Source organism: Pseudophryne corroboree, chromosome 6 (assembly GCF_028390025.1).
Source record: "Pseudophryne corroboree isolate aPseCor3 chromosome 6, aPseCor3.hap2, whole genome shotgun sequence".
Classification (NCBI taxonomy): Eukaryota; Metazoa; Chordata; class Amphibia; order Anura; family Myobatrachidae; genus Pseudophryne; species Pseudophryne corroboree.
Window position 1 is genome coordinate 409,453,177 of NC_086449.1, and position 25,995 is coordinate 409,479,171.

General features: G+C 45.8%; 1 protein-coding gene across 4 annotated transcripts in view; it reads right to left on the reverse strand.

Moving 5' to 3' along the window:
* Nucleotides 1–25,995, reverse strand: part of DMTF1 (cyclin D binding myb like transcription factor 1) — a 288,329-nt gene that overhangs the window by 148,281 nt on the left and 114,053 nt on the right. For all 4 annotated transcript variants that reach the window (XM_063926916.1, XM_063926917.1, XM_063926918.1 and 1 more), the window contains exons 4-5: nt 24,671–24,765; nt 338–452 (exon numbers count right to left, since the gene is read on the reverse strand). In XM_063926916.1, the coding sequence (XP_063782986.1) occupies nt 338–452; nt 24,671–24,765 (210 nt within the window). The remainder of the gene's footprint in view (nt 1–337; nt 453–24,670; nt 24,766–25,995) is intronic.

The following is a 25,995-nucleotide window of genomic DNA, read 5'->3' on the forward strand; positions in this document are numbered from 1 at the left end:
AACAGGATATAGTTCAAGGATATAAGCGGGAGAGCAGGCAAAAGCTTCCTACACCTAGGTACTCCGCAGTACAGTAGTTTTGCCTATTACATTGACCATAAATAACTTGAACTGGTCCTGGACCATCAACCTAGGGTACCCCTGCAAGTGTCCTGAGACACCAATTTGGGAACCACTGGCCTATACTCTAGAGGTGCAGTTATTGAACTGTAAGGGAAAAGGGGTTTTATAGTCAAGACATTTTCTTAGGGAACACATCTGACCTAACACTTTGCAAATAAACTGGTATAATACGTATCTAATAACTGCTATACACTTTCCATTTATATATATATACCTTTGTTGGTGAGAGAATCTTTGTCTTCTTTGCTAGTGAACCAGGCACGGCTTACTGTAGACACCTCATCATTGCCTCCAGGAGAGAGGTCACCAAGTTGCTCATTTTGGAGGATCTTAAAAAGAAAAAGAATTTCAGTAACTGAATGTACCAATGTACAGTGCATCCGGAAAGTATTCACAGCGCTTCACTTTTTCCACATTTTGTTATGTTACAGCCTTATTCCAAAATGGAGAAAATTTATTTTTTCCCTCAAAATTCTACACACAATTGCCCATAATGACAGTGTGAAAAAGTTTTTTTGAGATTTTTGCAAATGTATTAAAAATAAAAAACTATGAAACCACATGTTGATGCACCTTTGGCAGCAATTACAGCCTCAAGTCTTTTTGAATATGATGCCACAAGCTTGGCACACCTATCTTTGGGCAGTTTTGCCCATTCCTCTTTGCAGCACCTATCAAGCTCCATCAGGTTGGATGGGAAGCGTTGATGCACAGCCATTTTCAGATCTCTCCAGAGATGTTGAATCGGATTCAAGTCTGGGCTCTGGCTGGGCCACTCAAGTAGATTCACAGAGATGTCCTGAAGTCACTCCTTTGATATCTTGGCTGTGTGCTTAGGGTCGTTGTCCTGCTGAAAAATGAACCGTCGCCCCAGTCTGAGGTCAAGAGCGCTCTGGAGCAGGTAGGATGTCTCTGTACATTGCTGCATTCATTATTCACTCTATCCTGACTAGTCTTCCGGTTTTGTTTCTCATGATCTGAGAGACCTTCAAGTGCATTTTGGCAAACTCAAGGCGGGCTGCCATGTGCTTTTTACTAAGGAGTGACTTCCATCTAGCCACTCTACCATACAGGTCTGATTGGTGGATTACAGCAGAGATGGTTGTCCTTCTAGAACAGTGGTGGTCAACGCGTGGCTCTTGAGCCACATGCAGCTCTTTCTTTATTCAAATGTGGCTCCCAACACTCAAAGTCACGTGACCACAAGAGATCTGTAAACTGCCACACTCCAGCCAGACATGCAGCAGCACTACGTAGACTGAGAACTGAGGGAGCCAAATACACATGGGGGAGCTGGCTGGAATGACACAGGCAGGTGCTGGCTGGAGTGACACATGGGGGAACTGAAGTGTATTATGTGAATCTGGCTTTTCAATGTATTTTATGCAGATCTGGCCTTTTCAATTATTTGATGTAGAAGTGGCTTTTTCATTGTATTTTATGTTGGATCTGGCTTTTTCAATGTATTTTATACCAGGGGCGTGGCCTAGCAGGCACAAGGTCACACCCCATTTTTGCAAGTGCACCTTCGGCTCGAAGTCGGCTTTTTGATGTACCTAACAAGATATCATGGCTCTTTGTCTCTGACTGGTTGGCCACCCCTGTTCTAGAAGTGTCTCGATTCTCAACAGAGGAATGCTGTAGCTCTGACAGAGTGACCATCGGGTTCTTGGTCACCTCCCTGACTAGGGCCCTTCTCTCCCGATCGCTCACTTTAGACGGCCAGCCAGCTCTAGGAAGAGTCCTGGTGGTTCCAAACTTCTTCCAGTTACGGATGATGGAGGCCACTGTGCTCATTGGGACCTTCAAAGCAGCAGATATTTTTCTGTACACTTCCCCAGATTTGTGCCTCGAGACAATCCTGTCTCAGAGAGCTATAGACAATTACTTTGACTTCATCCTTTGTTTGTGCTCAGACATGCACTGTGAAGTGTGGGACCTTTTATAGACAGGTGTGTGCCTTTCCAAATCATGTCCAATCAACTGAATTTACCACAGGTGGACTCCAATTAAAGCTGTAGGAACATCTCAAGGATGATCAGTGGAAACAGGATGCCCCTGAGCTCAATTTTGAGCTTCATGGTAAAGGCTGTGAATACTTATGTACATGTGATTTCTTAGTTTTATATTTTTAATACATTTGCAAAAATCTTCAAAAAAACTTTTTTTCATGTTGTCATTATGGGGTATTGTGTGTAGAATATGGAGGGAAAAAAAGTTATTTATTCCATTTTGGAATAAGGCTGTAACATGGCAAAATGTGGAAAAAGTGAAGCGCTGTGAATACTTTCCGGATGCACTGTATAACTAAGCAGAGCCATGACTGGATATGAGTGCACTGCATAAGCCAACACACACACAAACTTTTCCTCACTTTCATTCTTAAACATTTACTATGGTAAAATGATGTGGTATGTTTACCAACATTAGGTGTGTGGGCAAAACTACATACCCTTGGTTCCTGTGCTACACAAGTGGCTTTCATAAAGGAAACACTGATAACCCCATTGACTGTAAATGTATATATAAAATAAATCTAAAACATAGAATGTTAGGGAACTTGTTTTTGCATGAGTTCACTGCGTGGGGTAAAACACAATCAGTGTTCTATGTTAATATACAATGCAACCTACATTTAAAGGAAGACAGTGTATTCCCTAACTATTTCTATACATATTTATTCATATATTCAGTTCCACATAATTAAAGAAATATATACAATGCAATATTATGCAGTACTAACATTGTAAACATTACTATAAGTTTAGAGTATACCACTAGAAGTCAGTGGTTTAGTGCTAATTAATACGAAACATTTCACTTGTTATAGGCCCTACACACTGGGCGATCTGACTGAAAGATATGAACGATCTTGTTCATTAATGAACAAGATACCATTCATATCTTTCAGTGTGGAGGCACCAGCGATGAATGATGCGCGACCCTGCGCCCGTTCATCGCTGGTACCCCGTCGGCTGTGCATGCAGGCAAATATTGACGATCTCGTCCATAGTTGCCTACACTTCTATGGAGCCGGGTGACGGGGGAAGTGAAGAAAATTCACTCCCCCCGTCACTGCCCCCCGCTGCCGGGTCGCCCGTTGGCCGTATCCGCCGTCGGGCAGCTCGGCGGCGGATCGCTAAATGTGTAGGGCCCTTTAGGCTCATTATAACACTTTGCTGGTATATGGGGTCAGCATGGACTTGTGGGTAAGTCATTATTACTAGTACGAATACTAAGAAAATTGACCCAGTCATTGCCTGTTGTAAAATTATATTTTAAGGATATTAGTGTCACAAATCTAGGCATGATAAAAGTTGGGTCATGTTTAAGCAAACACCAGTTAAAGTAGTTTTTAGTTGTGTATTATATAAAGAGGAGATGTGTATTAGGTATATGATTATTGCAATGTGTGGTGTTTACAGGTCTGTAAGGCAATTAGTATAGACATTAAGGCACATAACATACAATATTTAATTTGTTTAGGCAGTAGGAGAAATATGGGAGATCAATAGTATTGTACATACAGGCGTTGGTGTAGACCAGTTCAATCCTCGGGACACACAAACAATGCATGTTTTCCAGGTGTTATCACTGAATCACAAGTGATCTAATTAGAACCACCTCTAGATCTTTTAAACTGTGTCAGTCAGTAATGACTACAACTGTGCTCCAACAGGGAGATGTGGAAACCATGCACTGTTAATGTATGTCCCAAGGACTGAATTTAAGAAGCTCTGATGTAGATAATAAGGTGGAATTGGGATCCCTGTGTAAAGTGTGGCATTAAAATGGTGTGGAATGTGGGGAGAACAGTGTATTGTGTATGGGTTAAGAGGGTGTGGCTAAGCAAAGAGGAAATATAAGATGTGTATGTGATGTGTGGTAATTAATGTAATCATAGCGCTTGGTATGGTAACCTTGAAATATAAATTGTTATATGTATAGAAAAAAATCACTAAATAATGTGTGAATACATATACACACGCACACACATATATATATACACACACACATGTATATATATATATATATATATATACACACACACGTATATATATATATATATATATATACACACACACGTATATATATATATATATATATATATATATATATATATATATATATACACACACACACGTGTATATATATATATATATATATATATATATATATATATATATAGCACAGATTGATGGGCGGCACTCCAAGGATTTGCAAGAGAAAACACACAGCTCCACAAGCTTGTTCTATCAACGTTTCAGGCGCCTTTATTTGCGCCTTTCGTCAGGATACTGACGAAAGGCGCAAATAAAGGCGTCTGAAACATTGATAGAACAAGGGCACCCAGGTATTCGTTCCATACGTACACATACATATATGTATGTTCATGTGCGGTCTGAAAGGTGACAGAGGAAAAATACAGGGTCGAACTCGTGTTCAACCCGGCTCGCTGTGCGGTGTGAACAGGAGCCATATCGATGCAACCCATTTCCCTTTCACTATGTGTGTACGGGTGGCACTTGCCACTTGGAGATCATGTGATCTCCAAGAACCGTCACCGTTGACGTCACCAACCTGGCAATATACTGGGTTGCAGAGGAGTCAGGGCGCCTAAGGCGGGTCGCACCCTGAAAGCTCCCGTGTCAGCCTCAGGCGGTGTGAAAGGAATACCAGAGAGCAATTCCTTTGTTGGAACTTTGTGTATATATGAACTGAGCACCTCTGTTTGCTCCTTAATGAAAACACACAAGGCTTGCTTTAGACATATACATACACACTTTATTTGAATGATATCACTTAGAAAACATATATACATACACAAAAATATTTTACAGTTTTCAATACATATCACACATTTAATGTTTGTAGTGGATAAAATGTAAGCAGGCCTGTTATAGACTTCCATTCACCTTTAGATGAAAAAAGAAACAAATTTGTCCAATCGTTGCTAAAAGGCAATTAATATTGCCAATAGATAGAATTCTGAATACAAACAGTTCACAGTACAACTCTAACTTTAAAAAGCGGCTACAAAGTAACCAATGTATCCACTTGTTACGTCGTTGTGATTAAAATTATTATCTTGCCATGCACAGTCCATGATGCAACATTAAAGTCAGCAGCTAAAGTTTATAGGGAGATACTATGCCATACAAAACCTGCCACTGGTGTCCCACTGCAGGAATATTTCCTAATAATTTATTTCTCACGTATGCAAATGTTAACTTGTGTAATATTAGTTACCACTCCCGATAAGTTACTCGGGTAAGGTTGATCAGCGTGGTCCCCCCGGCTCCATTAACAGCTAAGGAGTACTGTACTGGCAGGCAGTATCAGTTCTCGGGCCTAATTCAGACCTGATCGCTCCTCTGCAAATTTGCAGAGGTCTACGATCAGATAGTCGCCGCCCATAGAGAGTGAAAACCCGCCCAGTGCAAGTGTACGAAAATAGGATTTTAATTATCTACTGGTAAAACCTTTTCTCGTAGTCTGTGGAGGATGCTGGGATCCACATTAGTACCATGAGATATAGACAGGTCCACCAGGAGCCACTGGCACTTTAAGAGTTTAATAGTGTGGGCTGGCTCCTCCCTCTATGCCCCTCCTACCAGACTCAGTCTAGAAACTGTGCCCGAGGAGACGGACAACTTCGAGAGAAGGATTTTACACAGATAGTGGCGAGATTCACACCAGCTCACACAAACAAGGCAAACCAAGCTAACCAGCTTGAAAACTCAGCAACAGCTGAATAACATAACTGAACCAAATAATAAAGCAGTACTTAACTACGAAAAAAGCAGTACTGAATCAAGTAAACACTGCAGGATAATGAAGCGCTGGGCGCCCATCATCCTCTACGGACTACGAGAAAAGGATTTACCGGTAGGTAATTAAAATCCTATTTTCTCTTATGTCCTAGAGGATGCTGGGGTCCACATTAGTACCATGGGGATGTACCAAAGCTCCCAGAACAGGGTGGGGGGGGGGGGGGGGGGGGGGGGGGCTTAGAGCACATGCGCAGTGGCTCCTGCAGAACTGATTGACCAAACTTAAGGTCCTCAGAGGCCAGAGTATCAAACCTGTAGAAATTTGCAGACGTGTTCGATCCGAACCAAGTAGCCGCTCGGCAAAGCTGTAAAGCAGAGACACCCCGGGCAGCCGCCCAGGAAGAACCCACCTTACGAGTAGAGTGGGCCTTAACAGATTTTGAACACGGCAAACCTGCCGTAGAATACGCATGCTGGATAGTAAACCCAATCCAGCGAGAGATCGTCTGCTTAGAAGCAGGACACCCAAATTTCTTGTGATCATAAAAGGACAAACAGAGAGTCCGATTTTCTGTGACGAGCAGTCCTCTTCACATATATTTTAAGCGCCCTTTCAACATCCATGGACTTTGATGGAATTGAGGAGTCAGTAGCAACTGGCACCACAATAGGTTGGTTGATATGAAAAGTTGACACAACCTTTGGAACGGAACTGCTGACGTGTCCGGAGCTCAGCTCTATCTTCATGGAAGATCAAGTAGGGGCTTTTACAAGACAAAGCCCCCAGCTCCGACACACGTCTAGCAGAAGCTAAAGCCAACAGAGTGAAAGCCTTCCATGTGAGAAACTTGACCTCAACCTCCTGTAAAGGTTCGAACCAATCCGATTGGAGGAACTGCAACACCACGTTAAGATCCCAGGGTGCCGCAGGCGGCACAAAGGGAGACTGGATGAGCAGAACCCCTTCAAAAAAGTCTGAACCTCGGGGAGGGAAGCCAGCTGTTTCTGGAAGAAAATGGATAAGGCCGAAATCTGGACCTTTACGGATCCCAACCTCAAGCCCATATACACCTGCTTGCAGGAAGAGTAGAAACCATCCCAGTTGAAACTCCACCGTAGGAAACCTCTTGGATTCACACCAAGATAATAAGAATTTACTCACCGGTAATTCTATTTCTCATAGTCCGTAGTGGATGCAGGGGACTCCGTAAGGACCATGGGGATTAGCGGCTCCGCAGGAGACTGGGCACAACTATAAAGAAAGATTTTAGACTACTGGTGTGCACTGGCTCCTCCCACTAAGACCCTCCTCCAGACCTCAGTTAGGATACTGTGCCCGGAAGAGCTGACACAATTAGGAAGGATTTTGAATCCCGGGTAAGACTCATACCAGCCACACCAATCACACCGTATAACTCGTGATACAATACCCAGTTAACAGCATGATAACAACTGAGCCTCTCAACAGATAGCTCAACAATAACCCTTTAGTTAAGCAATAACTATATACAAGTATTGCAGACAATCCGCACTTGGGATGGGCGCCCAGCATCCACTACGGACTATGAGAAATAGAATTACCGGTGAGTAAATTCTTATTTTCTCTAACGTCCTAAGTGAATGCTGGGGACTCCGTAAGGACCATGGGGATTATACCAAAGCTCCCAAACGGGCGGGAGAGTGCGGATGACTCTGCAGCACCGAATGAGAGAACTCAAGGTCCTCCTCAGCCAGGGTATCAAATTTGTAGAATTTTGCAAACGTGCTTGCCCCTGACCAAGTAGCAGCTCGGCAAAGTTGAAGAGCCGAGACCCCTCGGGCAGCCGCCCAAGAAGAGCCCACTTTCCTCGTGGAATGGGCTTTCACTGATTTAGGATGCGGCAGTCCAGCCGCAGAATGTGCAAGCTGAATCGTACTACAGATCCAGCGAGCAATAGTCTGCTTAGAAGCAGGTGCACCCAACTTGTTGGGCGCATACAGGATAAAGAGCGAGTCAGTCTTCCTGACTCCAGCTGTCCTGGAAACATAAATTTTTAGGGCCCTGACTACATCCAACAACTTGGAAGCCTCCAAGTCATTTGTAGCCGCAGGCACCACGATAGGTTGGTTCAGATGAAAAGCTGATACCACTTTGGGGAAAAACTGGGGACGAGTCCTCAATTCTGCCCTATCCATATGGAAAATCAGATAAGGGCTTTTACATGACAAAGCCGCCAATTCTGAAACACGCCTGGCCGAAGCCAAGGCCAACAACATGACTACTTTCCACGTGAAATATTTCAAATCCACGGTTTTCAGTGGCTCAAACCAATGTGACTTTAGGAAATCCAACACCACGTTGAGATCCCAAGGTGCCACTGGAGGCACAAAAGGGGGCTGAATATGCAGCACTCCCTTAAAAAAAGTCTGAACTTCAGGTAGTGAAGCCAATTCTCTGGGGAAGAAAATCGATAGAGCCGAAATCTGGACCTTAATGGAACCCAATTTAAGGCCCATAGTCACCCCTGACTGTAGGAAGTGCAGGAACCGGCCCAGCTGAAATTCTTCCGTTGGTGCCTTCCTGGCCTCACACCACGCAACATATTTTCGCCATATGCGGTGATAATGGTTTGCGGTTACTTCTTTCGTAGCTTTTATCAGCGTAGGAATGACTTCCTCCGGAATGCCCTTTTCCTTCAGGATCCGGTGTTCAACCGCCATGCCGTCAAACGCAGCCGCGGTAAGTCTTGGAACAGACAGGGCCCCTGCTGTAGCAGGTCCTGTCTGAGCGGTAGAGGCCATGGGTCCTCTGACATCATTTCTTGAAGTTCCGGATACCACGCTCTTCTTGGCCAATCCGGAACAATGAGTATAGTTCTTACTCCTCTTCTCCTTATTATCCTCAGTACCTTTGGTATGAGAGGAAGAGGAGGGAACACATAAACCGATCGGTACACCCACGGTGTTAGCAGAGCGTCCACAGCTATCGCCTGCGGGTCTCTCGACCTGGCGCAATATTTTTCTAGCTTTTTGTTTAGGCGGGACGCCATCATGTCCACCTGTGGTTTTTCCCACTGGTTTACAATCATTTGAAAGACTTCTGGATGAAGTCCCCACTCTCCCGGGTAGAGGTCGTGCCTGCTGAGGAAGTCTGCTTCCCTGTTGTCCACTCCCGGAATGAACACTGCTGACAGTGCTAACACGTGATTTTCCGCCCATCGGAGAATCCTTGTGGCTTCTGCCATCGCCGTCCTGCTTCTCGTGCCGCCCTGTCGATTTACATGGGCGACCGCCGTGATGTTGTCTGACTGGATCAGTACCGGCTGGTTTTGAAGCAGGGGTTTTGCCTGACTTAGGGCATTGTAAATGGCCCTTAGTTCCAGAATATTTATGTGCAGGGAAGTCTCCTGACTTGACCATAGTCCTTGGAAGTTTCTTCCCTGTGTGACTGCTCCCCAGCCTCGAAGGCTGGCATCCGTGGTCACCAGGACCCAGTCCTGTATGCCGAATCTGCGGCCCTCTTGAAGATGAGCTCTCTGCAGCCACCACAGCAGAGACACCCTTGTCCTCGGAGACAGGGTTATCAGATGATGCATCTGAAGATGCGATCCGGACCACTTGTCCAACAGGTCCCACTGAAAGGTTCTTGCATGAAACCTGCCGAATGGAATCGCTTCGTAGGAAGCTACCATTTTTCCTAGGATCCGCGTGCAATGATGCACCGACACCTGTTTTGGTTTTAAGAGGCCTCTGACTAGAGATGACAGCTCCTTGGCCTTTTCCTCCGGGAGAAACACTTTTCTCTGTTCTGTATCCAGAACCATCCCTAGGAACAGCAGGCGTGTCGTAGGGACCAGCTGTGACTTTGGAATGTTTAGAATCCAGCCGTGCTGTTGTAGCACTTCCCGAGATAGTGCTACCCCTACCAACAACTGCTCTCTGGACCTCGCCTTTATCAGGAGATCGTCCAAGTACGGGATAATTAAAACTCCCTTCCTTCGAAGGAGTATCATCATTTCCGCCATTACCTTGGTAAAGACCCTCGGAGCCGTGGAGAGACCGAACGGCAACGTCTGGAATTGGTAATGACAATCTTGTACCACAAATCTGAGGTACTCCTGGTGAGGATGGTAAATGGGGACATGTAGGTAAGCATCCTTGATGTCCAGCGATACCATGTAATCTCCCTCGTCCAGGCTTGCAATAACCGCCCTGAGCGATTCCATCTTGAACTTGAATTTTTTTATATACGTGTTCAAGGATTTCAAATTTAAAATGGGTCTCACCGAACCGTCCGGTTTCGGTACCACAAACATTGTGGAATAGTAACCCCTTCCTTGTTGAAGTAGGGGCACCTTTACTATCACTTGTTGTGAATACAGCTTTTGAATTGCCTGTAACACTGCCTCCCTGCCTGAGGGAGTGGTTGGCAAGGCAGATTTGAGGAAACGACGGGGGGGAGACGTCTCGAATTCCAGTTTGTACCCCTGAGATACTATTTGAAGGATCCAGGGATCCACCCGTGAGCGAGCCCACTGATTGCTGTAATTTTTGAGACGGGCCCCCACCGTACCTGGCTCCGCCTGTGGAGCCCCAGCGTCATGCTGTGGACTTAGAGGAAGCGGGGGAGGACTTTTGCTCCTGGGAACTGGCTGTATGCTGCAGCTTTTTCCCTCTACCTCTGCCTCTGGGCAGAAAGGACGCGCCTTTAACCCGCTTGCCCCTATTGGGATAATACGGTGCTTTCTTTGGTTGTGAGGGAACATGGGGTAAAAATGTAGACTTCCCAGCTGTTGCTGTGGAAACGAGGTCCGAGAGACCATCCCCGAACAATTCCTCACCCTTATAAGGCACAACTTCCACGTGTCGTTTGGAATCTGCATCACCTGTCCACTGCCGAGTCCATAACCCTCTCCTGGCAGAAATGGACATTGCACTAATTTTGGATGCCAGCCGGCAAATATCCCTCTGTGCATCCCTCATGTATAAAAGTGCGTCTTTTATATGCTCTACGTTTAGCAAAATAGTGTCCCTGTCAAGGGTATCTATATTTTCTGACAGGGAATCTGACCACGCAGCAGCAGCGCTGCACATCCAGGCTGAAGCTATAGCCGGTCTCAGTATCACACCTGTGTGTGTATATATAGATTTCAGGATAGCCTCCTGCTTTCTATCAGCAGATTCCTTCAGGGCGGCCGTATCCGGAGACGGTAGTGCCACCTTCTTTGACAAGCGTGTGAGCGCTTTATCCACCCTAGGGGATGTTTCCCAGCGTGACCTATCCTCTGGCGGGAAAGGGTACGCCATTAGTAACCTCTTAGAAATTACCATCTTTTTATCAGGGGAAGCCCACGCTTCTTCACACACTTCATTTAACTCTTCAGATGGAGGAAAAGCTACTGGTAGTTTTTTCTCTCCAAACATTATACCCTTTTTTGTGGTACCGGGGGTAACATCAGAAATGTGCAACACATTTTTCATTGCCTCAATCATGTGACGTGTGGCCCTACTGGAAGTTACATTAGTCTCTTCGTCGTCGACACTGGAGTCAGTATCCGTGTCGACATCTGTGTCAACCATCTGAGGTAGCGGGCGTTTTAGAGCCCCTGATGGTTTTTGAGACGCCTGGGCAGGCACAGGCTGTGAAGCCGGCTGTCCCACATTAGGTATGTCGTCAAACCTTTTATGTAAGGAGTCGACACTGTCACGTAATTCCTTCCACAGCACCATCCACTCAGGTGTCGACCCCGCAGGGGGTGACATCACATTTACAGGCATCTGCTCCGCCTCCACATAAGCCTCCTCATCAAACATGTCGACACAGCCGTACCGACACACCGCAAACACACAGGGAATGCTCTGACAGAGGACAGGACCCCACAAAGCCCTTTGGGGAGACAGAGAGAGAGTATGCCAGCACACACCAGAGCGCTATATAACACTGGGATCCCACTATCAATGAGTGTTTTCCCTATAGCTGCTTTTTTATATATATTACATATATATAATATATATACTGCGCCTAAATTTAGTGCCCCCCTCTCTTTTTTACCCTTCTGTAGTATTCTTAGACTGCAGGGGAGAGCCAGGGAGCTTCCTTCCAGCGGAACTGTGAGGGGAAAATGGCGCCAGTGTGCTGAGGGAGAAGCCCCGCCCCCTTTTCGGCGGACTTTCTCCCGCTTTTTCTGTAATACTGGCAGGGGTAATTTTACATCTATATAGCCTCTGGGACTATATATGATGTATATTTTGCCAGCCAAGGTGTTATTTATTGCCCTCAGGGCGCCCCCCCCTCAGCGCCCTGCACCCATCAGTGACCGAAGTGTGAGGTGTACATGAGGAGCAATGGCGCACAGCTGCAGTGCTGTGCGCTACCTTGGTGAAGACCGAAGTCTTCTGCCGCCGATTTTCCGGACCTTCTTCGTGCTTCTGGCTCTGTAAGGGGGACGGCGGCGCGGCTCCGGGAACGAACACCAAGGTCGGGTCCTGCGGTCGATCCCTCTGGATCTAATGGTGTCCAGTAGCCTAAGAAGCCCAAACTACCACTTGTTAGGTAGGTTCGCTTCTTCTCCCCTTAGTCCCTCGCTGCAGTGAGTCTGTTGCCAGCAGATCGTGGCTGAAACATCTGAGCCTAACACCCACCAGTCCGTCCTCCAGGCTGTGCGGTCCACCGTCATGCTGAGGCTTTTGAGGAACCAGAAGCAGGCTTCTGGTCTTGGGAGCCTGCGAGTGCAGGCTTTTTGGATTTTGCATGCCCACCTTTAAAGAAGGTGGTAGTAGGCTTGGACTTTTTTGTCTTGGTCTCCGAAAGGACTGCGATGCAGATGAAGAAAAGGGTTTCTGCGTAGAATGTGTAGCTGAGGGAAGAAAAGGTGACTTACCCGCAGTTGCCATGGAAATCCACACATCCAACGCTTCCCCAAATAGAGCCTGACCTGTGTAGGGTAGGTTTTTCACACTTCTGGATTCCGTGTCTGCCGACCATTGGCGTAGCCAGAGTCCCCTGCGAGCTGAGACAGACATGGAAGATATCCTTGCATTCAGCGTACCCAGGTCCTTCATGGATTCCACCATGAATCCCGCAGGATCCTGTATGTTACGGAAAAACAGTTCTATGTCACTTCTATCCATTGTATCTAAGTCCTCTAGTAACGTGCCTGACCAATTTATTATAGCTTTTGAGATCCATGCACAAGCAATAGTAGACCTTAACTCCACCCCTGAAGCAGTGTATATGGATTTGAGCGTACTGTCAATTTTACGATCAGCCGGTTCTTTTTAACGCGGTAGAACCAGGGACAAGTAAAACCACCTTTTATGACAGTCTGGAGACAGATGCGTCAACTATGGGTGTGTTTTCCCATCTTTTTCTATCCTCCTCAGGGAAGGGAAAAGCAAACAGAACCCTCTTGGGGATCTGGAATTTTTTCTCCGGGGTTTCCCAGGATTTTTCAAATAAAGCGTTTAATTCTTTAGACGCAGGGAAGGTTAGCAAGGCTTTCTTATTGTCTGTGAAGTAAGCCTCCTCAACCTGCTCAGGTGGTGTGTCAGTAATGTTTAAGACATCTCTAATGGCCTCAATCATGAGCTGCACCCCCTTAGCCAGGGATGCCGCTCCCCTCAGCAAATCCCCGTCACCGCCTGCCGTGTCAGAGTCGGTATCCGTGTCATCTTGCATAATCTAGGCAAGTGCACGTTTCTTTGGGTATATGCTAGGGGGTTTAGAAGGAATAGGAACAGAACCTGACCAAACTGCCATAGAATTCTTTAAAACCTGAGTTTCAGTCTCAGTATGAGCTACCGTAGTAGAGATCTGAGACATCATTCCCTTAATACAAGTCAGACATTTTGGTTCAGCAATAGGAATCTGAGACAATACATTACATTCCTGAGTACATGGAATGGATTCCTCTGGGGATGAAACGTTCTCTGCAGCTTAAGACATAGAGTCCCTAGACATGAATATGTGAGAAAACATACACCCACACACACACACAGGAAAATGTCAGACACTAAGGGGTATATTTACTAAGGTCCCGATTTTGACCGAGATGATGTTTTTTCTTCAAAGTGTCATCTCGGGAATTTACTAAACTCAAATCACGGCAGTGATGAGGGCATTCGTAATATTTTGGAAGTCCTAGGAAAAAATTACGAATCAATACACCATCGGTCAAATACGCCTGCAATTTGGTAGAAATCGGTAATTTACTAAAAAGTGCAAATCACAAACACTGCCGACAATAGCCAAACACTGCCGTGCTGAAATACAATTCGTGAAAAAGTGCTAAAAAAAACAGACCTGCTTTTTTTCCCCGTGTTTGGATAGGCATGCACGGATCCATGAGATCCGTGCATGTTGTTCAGGGGAAAGGGGTGGGAAAGTGTTTTTTATTTTTAAATTGCGTGGGGTCTTCCCTCCTAAGCCAAACCAGCCTCGGGCTCTTTGAGCCGGCCCTGGTTGAAAAAATATGGGGAAAAAAATGATAGGGGTTCCCCCATATTTAAACAACCAGCACCGGGCTCTGCGCCTGGTTCCAAAAATACGGGGGACAAAAAGCGTAGGGGTCTCCCGTATTTCTGAAACCAGCACCGGGCTCCACTAGCCAGATACATATTGCCACAGCCGGGGGACACTTTTATCTAGGTCCCTGCGGCCCTGGCATTACATAACCAACTAGTCACCCCTGGCCGGGGTACCCTGGAGGAGTGGGGACCCCTTCAATCAAGGGGTCCCCCCCCTCCAGCCACCCAAGGACCAGGGGTGAAGCCCGAGGCTGTCCTCCCCATCCAAGGGCTGCGGATGGGAGGCTGATAGCCTTTTTGTCAAAAAATGAATATTGTTTTTAGTAGCAGTACTACAAGTCCCAGCAAGCCTCCCCCGCAAGCTGGTACTTGGAGAACCACAAGTACCAGCATGCGGAGGAAAACCGGGCCCGCTGGTACCTGTAGTACTACTACTAAAAAAATACCCCAATAAAAACAGAAGACACACACCTTGAAAGTAAAACTTTAATACATACATCCACACCTCCATATACACATACTTACCTATGTTCACACGAGGGTCGGTCCTCTTCTCCATGTAGAATCCATGGTGTACCTGTAGAAAAAAGTATACTCACAAAATCCAGTGTAGATGGCTCCTCTTTTAATCAATTTGTAATCCAGGTACTTTGCAAAATAAAAAAACGGACACCCGACCTCGCACTGAAAGGGGCCCCATGTTTTCACATGGGACCCCTTTCCCCGAATGCCAGGAACCCCCTCTGACTTATGTCTAAGACGGTTTCATCAGCCAATCAGGGAGCGCCACGTTGTGGCACCCTCCTGATTGGCTGTGTGCTCCTGTAGTGTATGACAGGCAGCACACGGCAATGTTACAATGTAGCGCCTATGCGCTCCATTATAACCAATGGTGGGAACTTTGTGGTCAGCGGTGAGGTTACTTTCGGTCAACCGCTGACCACAAAGTTCCCACCATTGGTTACAATGGAGCGCATAGGCGCTACATTGTAACATTGCCGTGTGCTGCCTGTCATACAGTACAGGAGCACACAGCCAATCAGGAGGGTGCCACAACGTGGCGCTCCCTGATTGGCTGATGGAACCGTCTTAGACATAAGTCAGAGGGGGTTCCTGGCATTCGGGGAAAGGGGTCCCATGTGAAAACATGGGGCCCCTTTCACTGCGAGGTCGGGTGTCCGTTTTTTTATTTTGCAAAGTACCTGGATTACAAATGGATTAAAAGAGGAGCCATCTACACTGGATTTTGGGAGTATAATTTTTCCTACAGGTACACCATGGATTCTACATGGAGAAGAGGACCGACCCTCGTGTGAACATAGGTAAGTATGTGTATATAGAGGGGTGGATGTATGTATTAAAGTTTTACTTTCAAGGTGTGTGTCTTCTGTTTTTATTGGGGTATTTTTTTAGTAGTAGTACTACAGGTACCAGCGGGCCCGGTTTTCCTCCGCATGCTGGTACTTGTGGTTCTCCAAGTACCAGCTTGCGGGGGAGGCTTGCTGGGACTTGTAGTACTGCTACTAAAAACAATATTCATTTTTTGACAAAAAGGCTATCAGCCTCCCATCCGCAGCCCTTGGATGGGGGGGGAGGGACAGCCTCGGGCTTCACCCCTGGTCCTTGGGTGGCTGGAGCGGGGGGGGGGCCCTTGATTGAAGGGGTCCCCACTCCTCCAGGGTACCCCGGCCAGGGGTGAGTAGTTGGTTATGTAATGCCAGGGCCGCAGGGACCTAGATAAAAGTGTCCCCCGTCTGTGGCATTATGTATCTGGCTAGTGGAGCCCGGTGCTGGTTTCAGAAATACGGGGGACCCCTACGCTTTTTGTCCCCCGTATTTTTGGAACCAGGACCAGGCGCAGAGCCCGGTGCTGGTTGTTTAAATATGGGGGAACCCCTGACATTTTTTTCCCCCATATTTTTTCAACCAGGACCGGCTCAAAGAGCCCGAGGCTGGTTTGGCTTAGGAGGGGGGACCCCACGCAATTTTTATTTTAACACTGATTTCATTTTTTCATTTTTTAAAAAGGTGCACAATGAAGCCCAGCACGGATCTCTCAGATCCGGCCGAGATTCATTGTATTAAAGTCGGCAGTGTTTTACAAGTCACTCACGTAAAACACTGCAAAAAAAAACGAATGACATCGACATCGGTAAATCCGAAAATGCAGAATACGACAGCTTAGTAAATTAGTCGTAATAAATTCAAAAAGTTGCAACTTTACACTTTCGATGTCATTCGTGATTGAACTTTGACCTCAGACGGGAAAATACGAATTTTAGTAAATATACCCCACAGTGTCCACCCCAAGTACCTTAAGAGAAACACAGAGCTTGGAGCCAGCACGCACACAGCGCTCAATTAGGTAGTATAACTAACCTAGCGCTGACTGTGTACCTTAATAGACTACACAGATAATACACAGCGCTGACTGTGTACCTTAATAGACTACACAGATAATACACAGCCTTCCCCCTGGTACCACTCAGGATAGTTGGAGTCGTGTGGAGGGACAGCACTCCCTGTCAGCGTCTCTGGTGCTGTATCTGCAGGGAGAAAATGGCGCTGAACACTGCTGGGTCCGCTCTGAGGAGAAGCTCCGCCCCCTGGAAATGGCGCCTTTTCCCGCATTTTCAAAAGATTATACTGGGCTGAGGATTTTGCTAGCAGCGTTACCGAGGTCCCTGATAGCCTTGAGTGACCAGTGTAGGGTATCTGCGCTGGCTCAGGGCGCCCCTCATAGCGCCGTACTGTGTACCGCTGAGCTCTCTGGATCGCAGTTAGTACTGCGCGCCTACCCTGTTGCCGCCATTCACACCGGCTTCCCGCTTGTGGGGTCGCCGGTGATTCACTCGCCACCGGAATCTTCTGGCTCTGTAAGGGGGTGGCGGCATGCTGCAGGAGTGAGCCGTCGCCTTGGGCGATCATCACCCTCAGGAGCTCAGTGTCCTGTCAGCGGAGATAGTGACCATTAACATCTCAGGGTTGGACACTACTCCCCCCCCTAAGTACCACGAAGCAGGAAGGCTGTTGCTAGCAGCCTCCCTGTGCCTAAACTCTAATGAAAAAAATAAAACTAGAAAAACTTCCATGGAGCTCCCCTAGCTGTGACTGGCTCCTCCGGGCACATTTTCTAAACTGAGTCTGGTAGGATGGGCATAGAGGGTGGAGCCAGCCCACATTCTAAAACTCTTAAAGTGCCAGTGGCTCCCAGTGGACCCATCTATACCCCATGGTACTAACCTAGCATCCTCTAGGATGTAAGAGAAAACTACACCAGACAGCGGTCATCTACAAATACTTTCGCAACTCACTCACCATCTAATGATTTTTCCAGTCTGTGCGTAACCCAGAACTTACTCCTACAGTGCGATACAAACAGGGCCGGAGAGGACGTCACACACCCTCCCAGAAAACGCTTGGGAACGCCTGCGTTTTTCCTGACACTCTCAGAAAATGTCCAGTTACCATCCACAAACGTCTGCTTCCTGTCAATTACCTTGCATACGCATAGCAATCAAAATTTTCGCACCACTCTGTCACTGTTTGGGCTCGCACCTGCGCATTGCAGTGCATACGCATGCACTGTCATTCGATAATCAGCTGCTGTGCGATTTTGCACAACAGCGATCAGGTCTGAATTAGGCCCATCATACAGTGCACGTGCAAGTTTTTTCTATACATATAACAAGTTATATATTTCAAGGTTCACCAAGCGCAGTGATTATATTCATTAACAGTTTTTGGTTGTCTTTTGCGGTCCCCGGCAAGGCCCCTTTTCTCATTTGCAACTGGTGTTACACTGATTTTATTTTTATTTTTCTGCCACCTGATTACTAGCGCCAGGAGAGGTGGTGGTTAATTCCACTACTTTAATTTTTGTCTATGTGATGTGTGGGGCAACCAAAATAGTAAGCATAGACTCTCCTGTGTTTGATGCAAAGAATGAGGCTGGTAGGGTGAGATTTGATGCGATTAGATGGCCAGGAACTGACAGCATTAGTGTGTGTCAGAAAACTTCATGTGCTGCTAAGCTGGAAGATGTCATGAATGTTTTACAGTGATTCTTTACCTGCTTATGCATCTTATCTGACAGATTCTATAGCTCCGCTTTGGTTCAGCGTGGTCTGATTTGTTACATTTCAGATACAGTAATATGGGGGAGGTGGGGGGCAACTCAATCAGGTGCAATGCCAGCGATGTAGTGTACACATCAGCCACACTTAGGCTGGGAAAACACCTGACCGAAACATCGGCTGACACGCTGACCAATCCAAGTACAGACACTTACTGATCGGCCGTTCAAGGTATCGGTCAGAGAACCCAGCTGGGCAGGCATTTGAATTTGCTTGCTCAGCTGTGACGTCAGCTACCCGCACACAGCCATATCGGCCGATATATCTGAAGATATATCATGCATCGGCTGGGCTGCACAGCCGACGCGATAGGTCTGTGAATTACATTGTTCAAACACATCGGTGGTACGTATCTGCCAACGGGCTCACAATATATCAGTCGTTCGCTTAAATTAACCGATAGTGTGTACCCAGCTTTACAGTAGTTCTTAAATCACGTATTTTAATAAGCACCCCCTATTGGGTTGCAAGTTAGGAGCACCATTGCAACAGCACATTGTAGGCATCATACGCAATTTTCCCCATAGTGTCCAAACCACTGATTAGAGGTTAGGATTACACCCCTTGGGACGGTTAGGGCTAGGCTTCAGGAAATGGAGGGTTAGGGCTAGGGGGGTATTGGGGGAGGGTAAGTCTATTTATCTACCTACCCCCTGATGGGATTCTCTACATCTGGATGCTGCGGTCTTCTGACCACCGGCATCTCAAATGCTGGTAAAGCGTATCGCAGACTAGCCACAGCAGTAGCAACTCAGAATTATATTTCCACCGGCCAATAATAGTTGCCAACTTGATTAATCTATCACTGTTGATAATTCAGCAATCAACCCTACACTACAAGCTCACTGCCTAGCTGTCATTCTTGACTCTGAACTGTCCTTTGTTCCCCACATTCAATCTGTGTAAAAATCTTGTTACATACATCTAATACCCCTTTCACATCGCACAAATAACCCGGTATCGACACGGTATATTGCCGTGTCGAAACGGGTCAGTGTGCGATGTGAAAGCGCCTTTCCCGAATTAGCGGGTCGCCTGACCCGGTAATTCAACCCGGTTAAAAAGAAGGGTTATTACCGGATTGAATACCGGGTCAGGTGCAGTGTGAATGGGAGCCGTTCCGATGCGACACGGTTCCCATTCACAGCATAGGGAGAGGCGGCGCAGGAGATGAGCTCATCTCCCAGCGCCGCCTCCACCTCCGCCCCTGCTGCGCCCCCCGCTGCTATTGCAACCGACCCGGTATATTGCCGGGTCGGAAAGCCAGCAGAGGAGAGCAAATGCCGGATCCCACATGGTAAGGACACGTTTCTCTTACCTGGTAGGATCCGGCATTTGCGATCTGAAAGCAGCATAAGAAACATATCCAAAATACGACCATACCTTACACAAGACACAGCAAAAACACTAATCCATGCACTCATAGGGGTAAATTTACTAAGGTGGGAGTTTTTTTAGAACTGTGATGTTGCCCATAGCAGCCAATCAGATTCTATCTATTATCTTCTAGAAGCAGCTAGATAAATGTTAAGTAGTATCTGATTGGTTGCTATGAGCAACATCACCAGTTCTATATAAAAAAATAAAAAAACTCCCACCTTAGTAAATTTACCCCATTATCTCCTGCATTGATTATTGCAATAGTCTTCTGACTGGTCTTCCAAAAAATAGACTCTCACCACTACAATCTATTTTGAATGCAGCTGCGAGGCTGATTTTTACTTACTAGATGTTCATCGTCTGCGGATCCACTCTGTCTGTCCCTCCATTGGTTACCGGTATTCTACCATATTCAATATAAAATACTTGTACTTACATACAAGGCTATTAACCAAACTGCACCAACATACATCTCTTCAGTCATCTCAAAATATTTCCACAGACAACCTCTCCACTCTCAACAAGATCTGCGTCTCATCCACATGCATTACTTTTATCTTTCTTCACTTTCACACCCTCCTGACCCTTGGCCAACATTGCTGGGTGACTATATCATACAGCCCATTAAGAACCTTTGCAATCTGGTGGACATTTATGCAATAAGTAGCATATATCTTTGTGTAGCAATGCCTATCTCCCTATATACTGTAAGCTTGTGAGCAGGGCCCTCCTACCTTTAGGTCTGTCTGATTTTACCCAGTTTTATTCTATTACTGTTGTTCCAATTGTAAGGCACAACAGAATATGCTACCCTATATAAGAAACTGTTAATAAATAAATATTTGCATGTATGACCATGCAGCTATCAGAAGATGTACACCCTGAAAACACCCATGATATGCCTGCGTTTTCCCAACCACTTTCCGTTAATACCGCCAAATGGCCACTTCCTGTCTTCGACAAAGTTCGCATCACGGGCCTATTTCAGAAGCAGCAGTGATAGTGCTGTATGGTGATGCAGCTGGACGTGTCTATTAAAAGCAGACGCCGCCTGCTGCAGTAGTGATCCGAGCTGCATCCTAGGATGCAACATCAGATCATTGACACACCACTGGGCGGCTGGTGGTGGTGTCACTGAGGCAATTGCTGACTCCTCCCCGCCTCAAACGGCATCAGACTGTCAATCACTGACAATCTAATTCCAAACTGCTTCCGAAGTCGCAGGAGCACTTCACACACGCGCAGAATGGGTCCAGAACCGATAATTGTCACTTTGCACATCCCAACGCAGATCTTTCAGGATCTGAATATTGCTCCACATGCGCAGTTTGCCGATAATAGCTCTGTTAAACATGAATTAGGCCCAATGACTGAAACACCATAGTAGTCAGATCTCTTTTGTTCACAAGACAATGACTGAAACAGTACACAAAAATAACATTTCACTCAGATACTGGGGGTGGCTAAACCATATATCTCTCCCATCTTGTGTCAAACAAAGTGGCCCCTCACTTGATGAGGTAGGCTGCCTTGTTTAAAAAAGGGAAGGCCTTGTTAGGCCCAATTTCCTTACTCAACTCCGACCTAAAAATCTTTGCTAAAGTGCTGGCTAATAGGCTGAATCCGCTCCTACCCAGTTTAATCCATCTTGATCAAGCGGGCTTCGTCCCGCACCGGCAAGCGCTTGATAATACCAGACACACTATTGACATTGTAAATGATATTAACGTAAATAAGCTCCCTTCCCTAGTGCTTGCATTGGATGAGGAAAAAGCCTTTGACAGGGTCTCCTGGCCATTTATGTTTCACATGCTATGTCACTTTGGCTTCCGGGGCAAGTTTCTACAGGCTATTCAAGCTCTATATTATAATTCTTCAGCTACGGTACAAGCAAGCGGTCTCATCTCTGACTCCTTCTCGATTACTAATGGGACTAGACAAGGTTGCCCCGTCACCGCTCATTTTTGCGCTTATAATCGAACCACTTGCCAGTCGTATCCGTGATAATCCCGATATAACTGGCATACCAATTAAGCAATCTCACTATACCCTTTCTTTATTTGCAGATGACATACTACTCACATTAACCAAACCTCTTGTCTCTCTCCCAAACCTGTTCCAAGAGTTGTCCACGTTCGGGAAATTATCGGGTTATAAAATCAACCATGCTAAATCGGAGGCCCTACCCTTCCAACTCCCTGGCTGCACGAAACTACTATTACAGTCTAACTTTGACTTTACTTGGAGAAACATATCACTGAAATACCTGTGTGTCCATATTATTAAATTATTTGGCTCCCTTTACAGAACTAATTACCCTCCTCTCTTTAGAACAATTCAGAATGACCTGCAACTATGGAGCTCGCACTTCATATCCTGGGTGGTGTGAATCAACGAGTAAAAATGAATGTATTTCCCAGACTGCTTTACCTTTTCCAAACACTACCCATACCAGTCCCTCCTTCTGCTTATAGCTCTCTTCAAACCTCGATTTGTAAGTTTATATGGAACCACAAAAAAACATGAATCCGTCAGGACATTCTCGCTAAACAAATGCGAACTGGAGGATTAGGTTTACCTATCTGTCAACGGTATTATGATGCTACTCGGCTTAGTCAATTGGCAGCTTGGCATTCGACCCCGACAGGTCAAAAGATGGGTTGATCAAGAAAGTGATTTAGTAGATATGTCGTCAGTCTCCCACTTCCCACTTACCGTGGCTCTCACGAAAACCCAGATTTCTCGTTCACCCTCACGATTCCCACTGTAGACTTAACGCTCCATGTGTGAGACAAGTTAAACAAAAAAATTGTAGCTGTCGACACACCTGTCCCGCCTTACCCCATTATGGGAAAACCCAGCTTGTCCACCCCTGGATCTTTATTATTATTATTATTATTATTTTTTTTTTCATTTTGTCTTCTTCTCCCTTTCTTTCCTCTCTTCTCCCCCTTTTTATGATCGACCATAGGTATTATGACCCTGGTCATTGACACTGTGCCTCTTAGTTAACGTTGTGCTACTTACTCTACTAATAAGAAATGGAATTCGGCACCTCATTTGTTTAAAATCCGTTCTATTATCTTATTGTTATATTACCATTGTTATACCTTTGCATACAGCATTGTATCTGTTTAGATGCCTGCCATATTTCACCTATTATTGTCGCAATGCTTATTCTCTTGCCTGAATTTCAAAAAAACCTATATTATCAAAAAAAGAAATGCCAGTTAAGGGGAACTGTTGAAAGATGAAACCTTGAAGTCCCAGAAATATGTTCTGATAGAACTTCTTATAAACTGGTGACAAATGCAAAGAACCAGGAACAGACTGGGGCTGTGAAACGGCCCCGGCATTCTAACGTGCACAACATGAAACACGGTCACGGTTCACAGGGACTTAACCTAGCAGCACACCCCTGTCTTTCTGTATGTTGGGAAGCTGGACAGAGTGCTGGTAAGCTGGACAGAGTGCTGGGAGGCGGAGCTGCTCGGCCAGACCCTGTTTATGAGAGCTAGGCAGCCGCGCAGAGCACCAGGAGGCGGAGCTGCTCGGCCTGCCTCTGGCTTTCTGTCTGCCGTATAGCAGAACAGAACTACTCGGCCAAGCTGCTTTGCCAGACCAGCCCATCAGGCCATTTGGCCAGTCCATACCTGCAAAGAACACACATAATATGAGAAAGGTTTAGCGGACTCTGGGGTAGTGGGACACAGTACAGATGTGCTTGCACAAAAATGATCTGAAAGGAGTTGTCAGAAGTAAATATTTCCAAAGACCTCATCACATAAATAAATGTCTTAATTATGTAAAACATAACTTAAAAAACTCAAACACACTGTTATGTACTGATGATCCCAAAATAAAACTATTGGGCCACAACTACAAAATGTATACTTTAAATGAAAACCCAGTGAAGCATTTGAAGAAAAGAAAACATCCTGCTGTTTGTAAAGAGTTGGTAAGGGTTTGATGAATCTATGTAGGTTTATGTATACAGAAAAATATTCCCTACTTTATGTAAAATCCCCTCCCTCCCCAGACACAGCACAAGAACGGTTCATTGGGAGCTACATGGATTGGGTTTCCATTACAGAGCAAGAAGCACAAAAGCCTCAGATCACCATGCGCAACAAAACACATCAGACAGAGGATGCTTCCTGCCCAAATGTATACTACCAATTGTAAAGTTGAGCGGAAAATAATAATGGTCTGAGGTGGTTACTGTGGTTGGCTTCGGTCCCTTCATTTCAGTGAAGAGAAATGTTAATGCTACAGCATATAATGATATAATGAGTACTGTGTATTTCCAACTTTGTGTTATCGGATGAGGAAGGCAACAACCTGGTTTTGTATCTCACTGCAAAATCTCGGGAAAATCTGCACCCTCTTACATCCCCCACATGTATTTTGCTAACTTAAATATACCACATATTATTTTTATCATCTTGTTCTGTGCACAGTTTTCTCCACTCTCACATGAATCCTGATAGCTCTAGCAAAGCAAATATTTAAGGATAGAACTAAAGAAAACAAATTCCTTTATATCTCCCAAAGTTATGCAAGGCTGAATAGGAAGAGCCACTGCAGAGGAATCTAGAGGAGGTTGGAGCACGTTAAGGAGATATTTATAGTTACTGTTCCCATCCCAACTCACATGTTGCTGTTATATGCTTCCGAGTCCTAGAACAATTGTCAACACGGATGAGATATAGTTACAAGGGTAGAATGTCTTTTATACATTAGTTTATTTACCTGAATCTGAGTTACGGATTCTTCATTAATATCATCATCTGCCACTTCTGTGGTGGCAGTCATTGTCACCTCAAAGCTCTGGTCATGTTCAGATACTAAAAGAAAGACGTTAAGAAGGGGTGTGCAGCAACAAATAATAAGAATTTACTTACCGATAATTCTATTTCTCATAGTCCGTAGTGGATGCTGGGGACTCCGTCAGGACCATGGGGAATAGCGGCTCCGCAGGAGACAGGGCACAAAAAGTAAGCTTTTAGGATCACATGGTGTGTACTGGCTCCTCCCCCTATGACCCTCCTCCAAGCCTCAGTTAGGTACTGTGCCCGGACGAGCGTACACAATAAGGAAGGATCTTGAATCCCGGGTAAGACTCATACCAGCCACACCAATCACACCGTACAACTTGTGATTTGAACCCAGTTAACAGTATGATAACAACAAAGAAGCCTCTGAAAAGATGGCTCACAACAATAATAACCCGATTTTTGTAACAATAACTATGTACAAGTATTGCAGACAATCCGCACTTGGGATGGGCGCCCAGCATCCACTACGGACTATGAGAAATAGAATTATCGGTAAGTAAATTCTTATTTTCTCTAACGTCCTAGTGGATGCTGGGGACTCCGTCAGGACCATGGGGATTATACCAAAGCTCCCAAACGGGCGGGAGAGTGCGGATGACTCTGCAGCACCGAATGAGAGAACTCCAGGTCCTCCTTAGCCAGAGTATCAAATTTGTAAAATTTTACAAACGTGTTCTCCCCTGACCACGTAGCTGCTCGGCAAAGTTGTAATGCCGAGACCCCTCGGGCAGCCGCCCAAGATGAGCCCACCTTCCTTGTGGAGTGGGCATTTACAGATTTAGGCTGTGGCAGGCCTGCCACAGAATGTGCAAGTTGGATTGTGCTACAGATCCAACGAGCAATCGTCTGCTTAGACGCAGGAGCACCCATCTTGTTGGGTGCATACAGGATAAACAGCGAGTCAGATTTTCTGACTCCAGCCGTCCTTGAAATATATATTTTCAATGCTCTGACAACGTCCAGCAACTTGGAGTCCTCCAAGTCGCTAGTAGCCGCAGGCACCACAATAGGCTGGTTCAAGTGAAAAGCCGAAACCACCTTAGGCAGAAACTGAGGACGCGTCCGCAGTTCTGCCCTGTCCGAATGGAAAATCAGATATGGGCTTTTGTACGATAAAGCCGCCAACTCTGATACTCTCCTGGCTGAAGCCAGGGCCAGTAGCATGGTTACTTTCCATGTAAGATACTTCAAATCTACCGATTTGAGCGGCTCAAACCAATGGGATTTGAGAAAATCCAA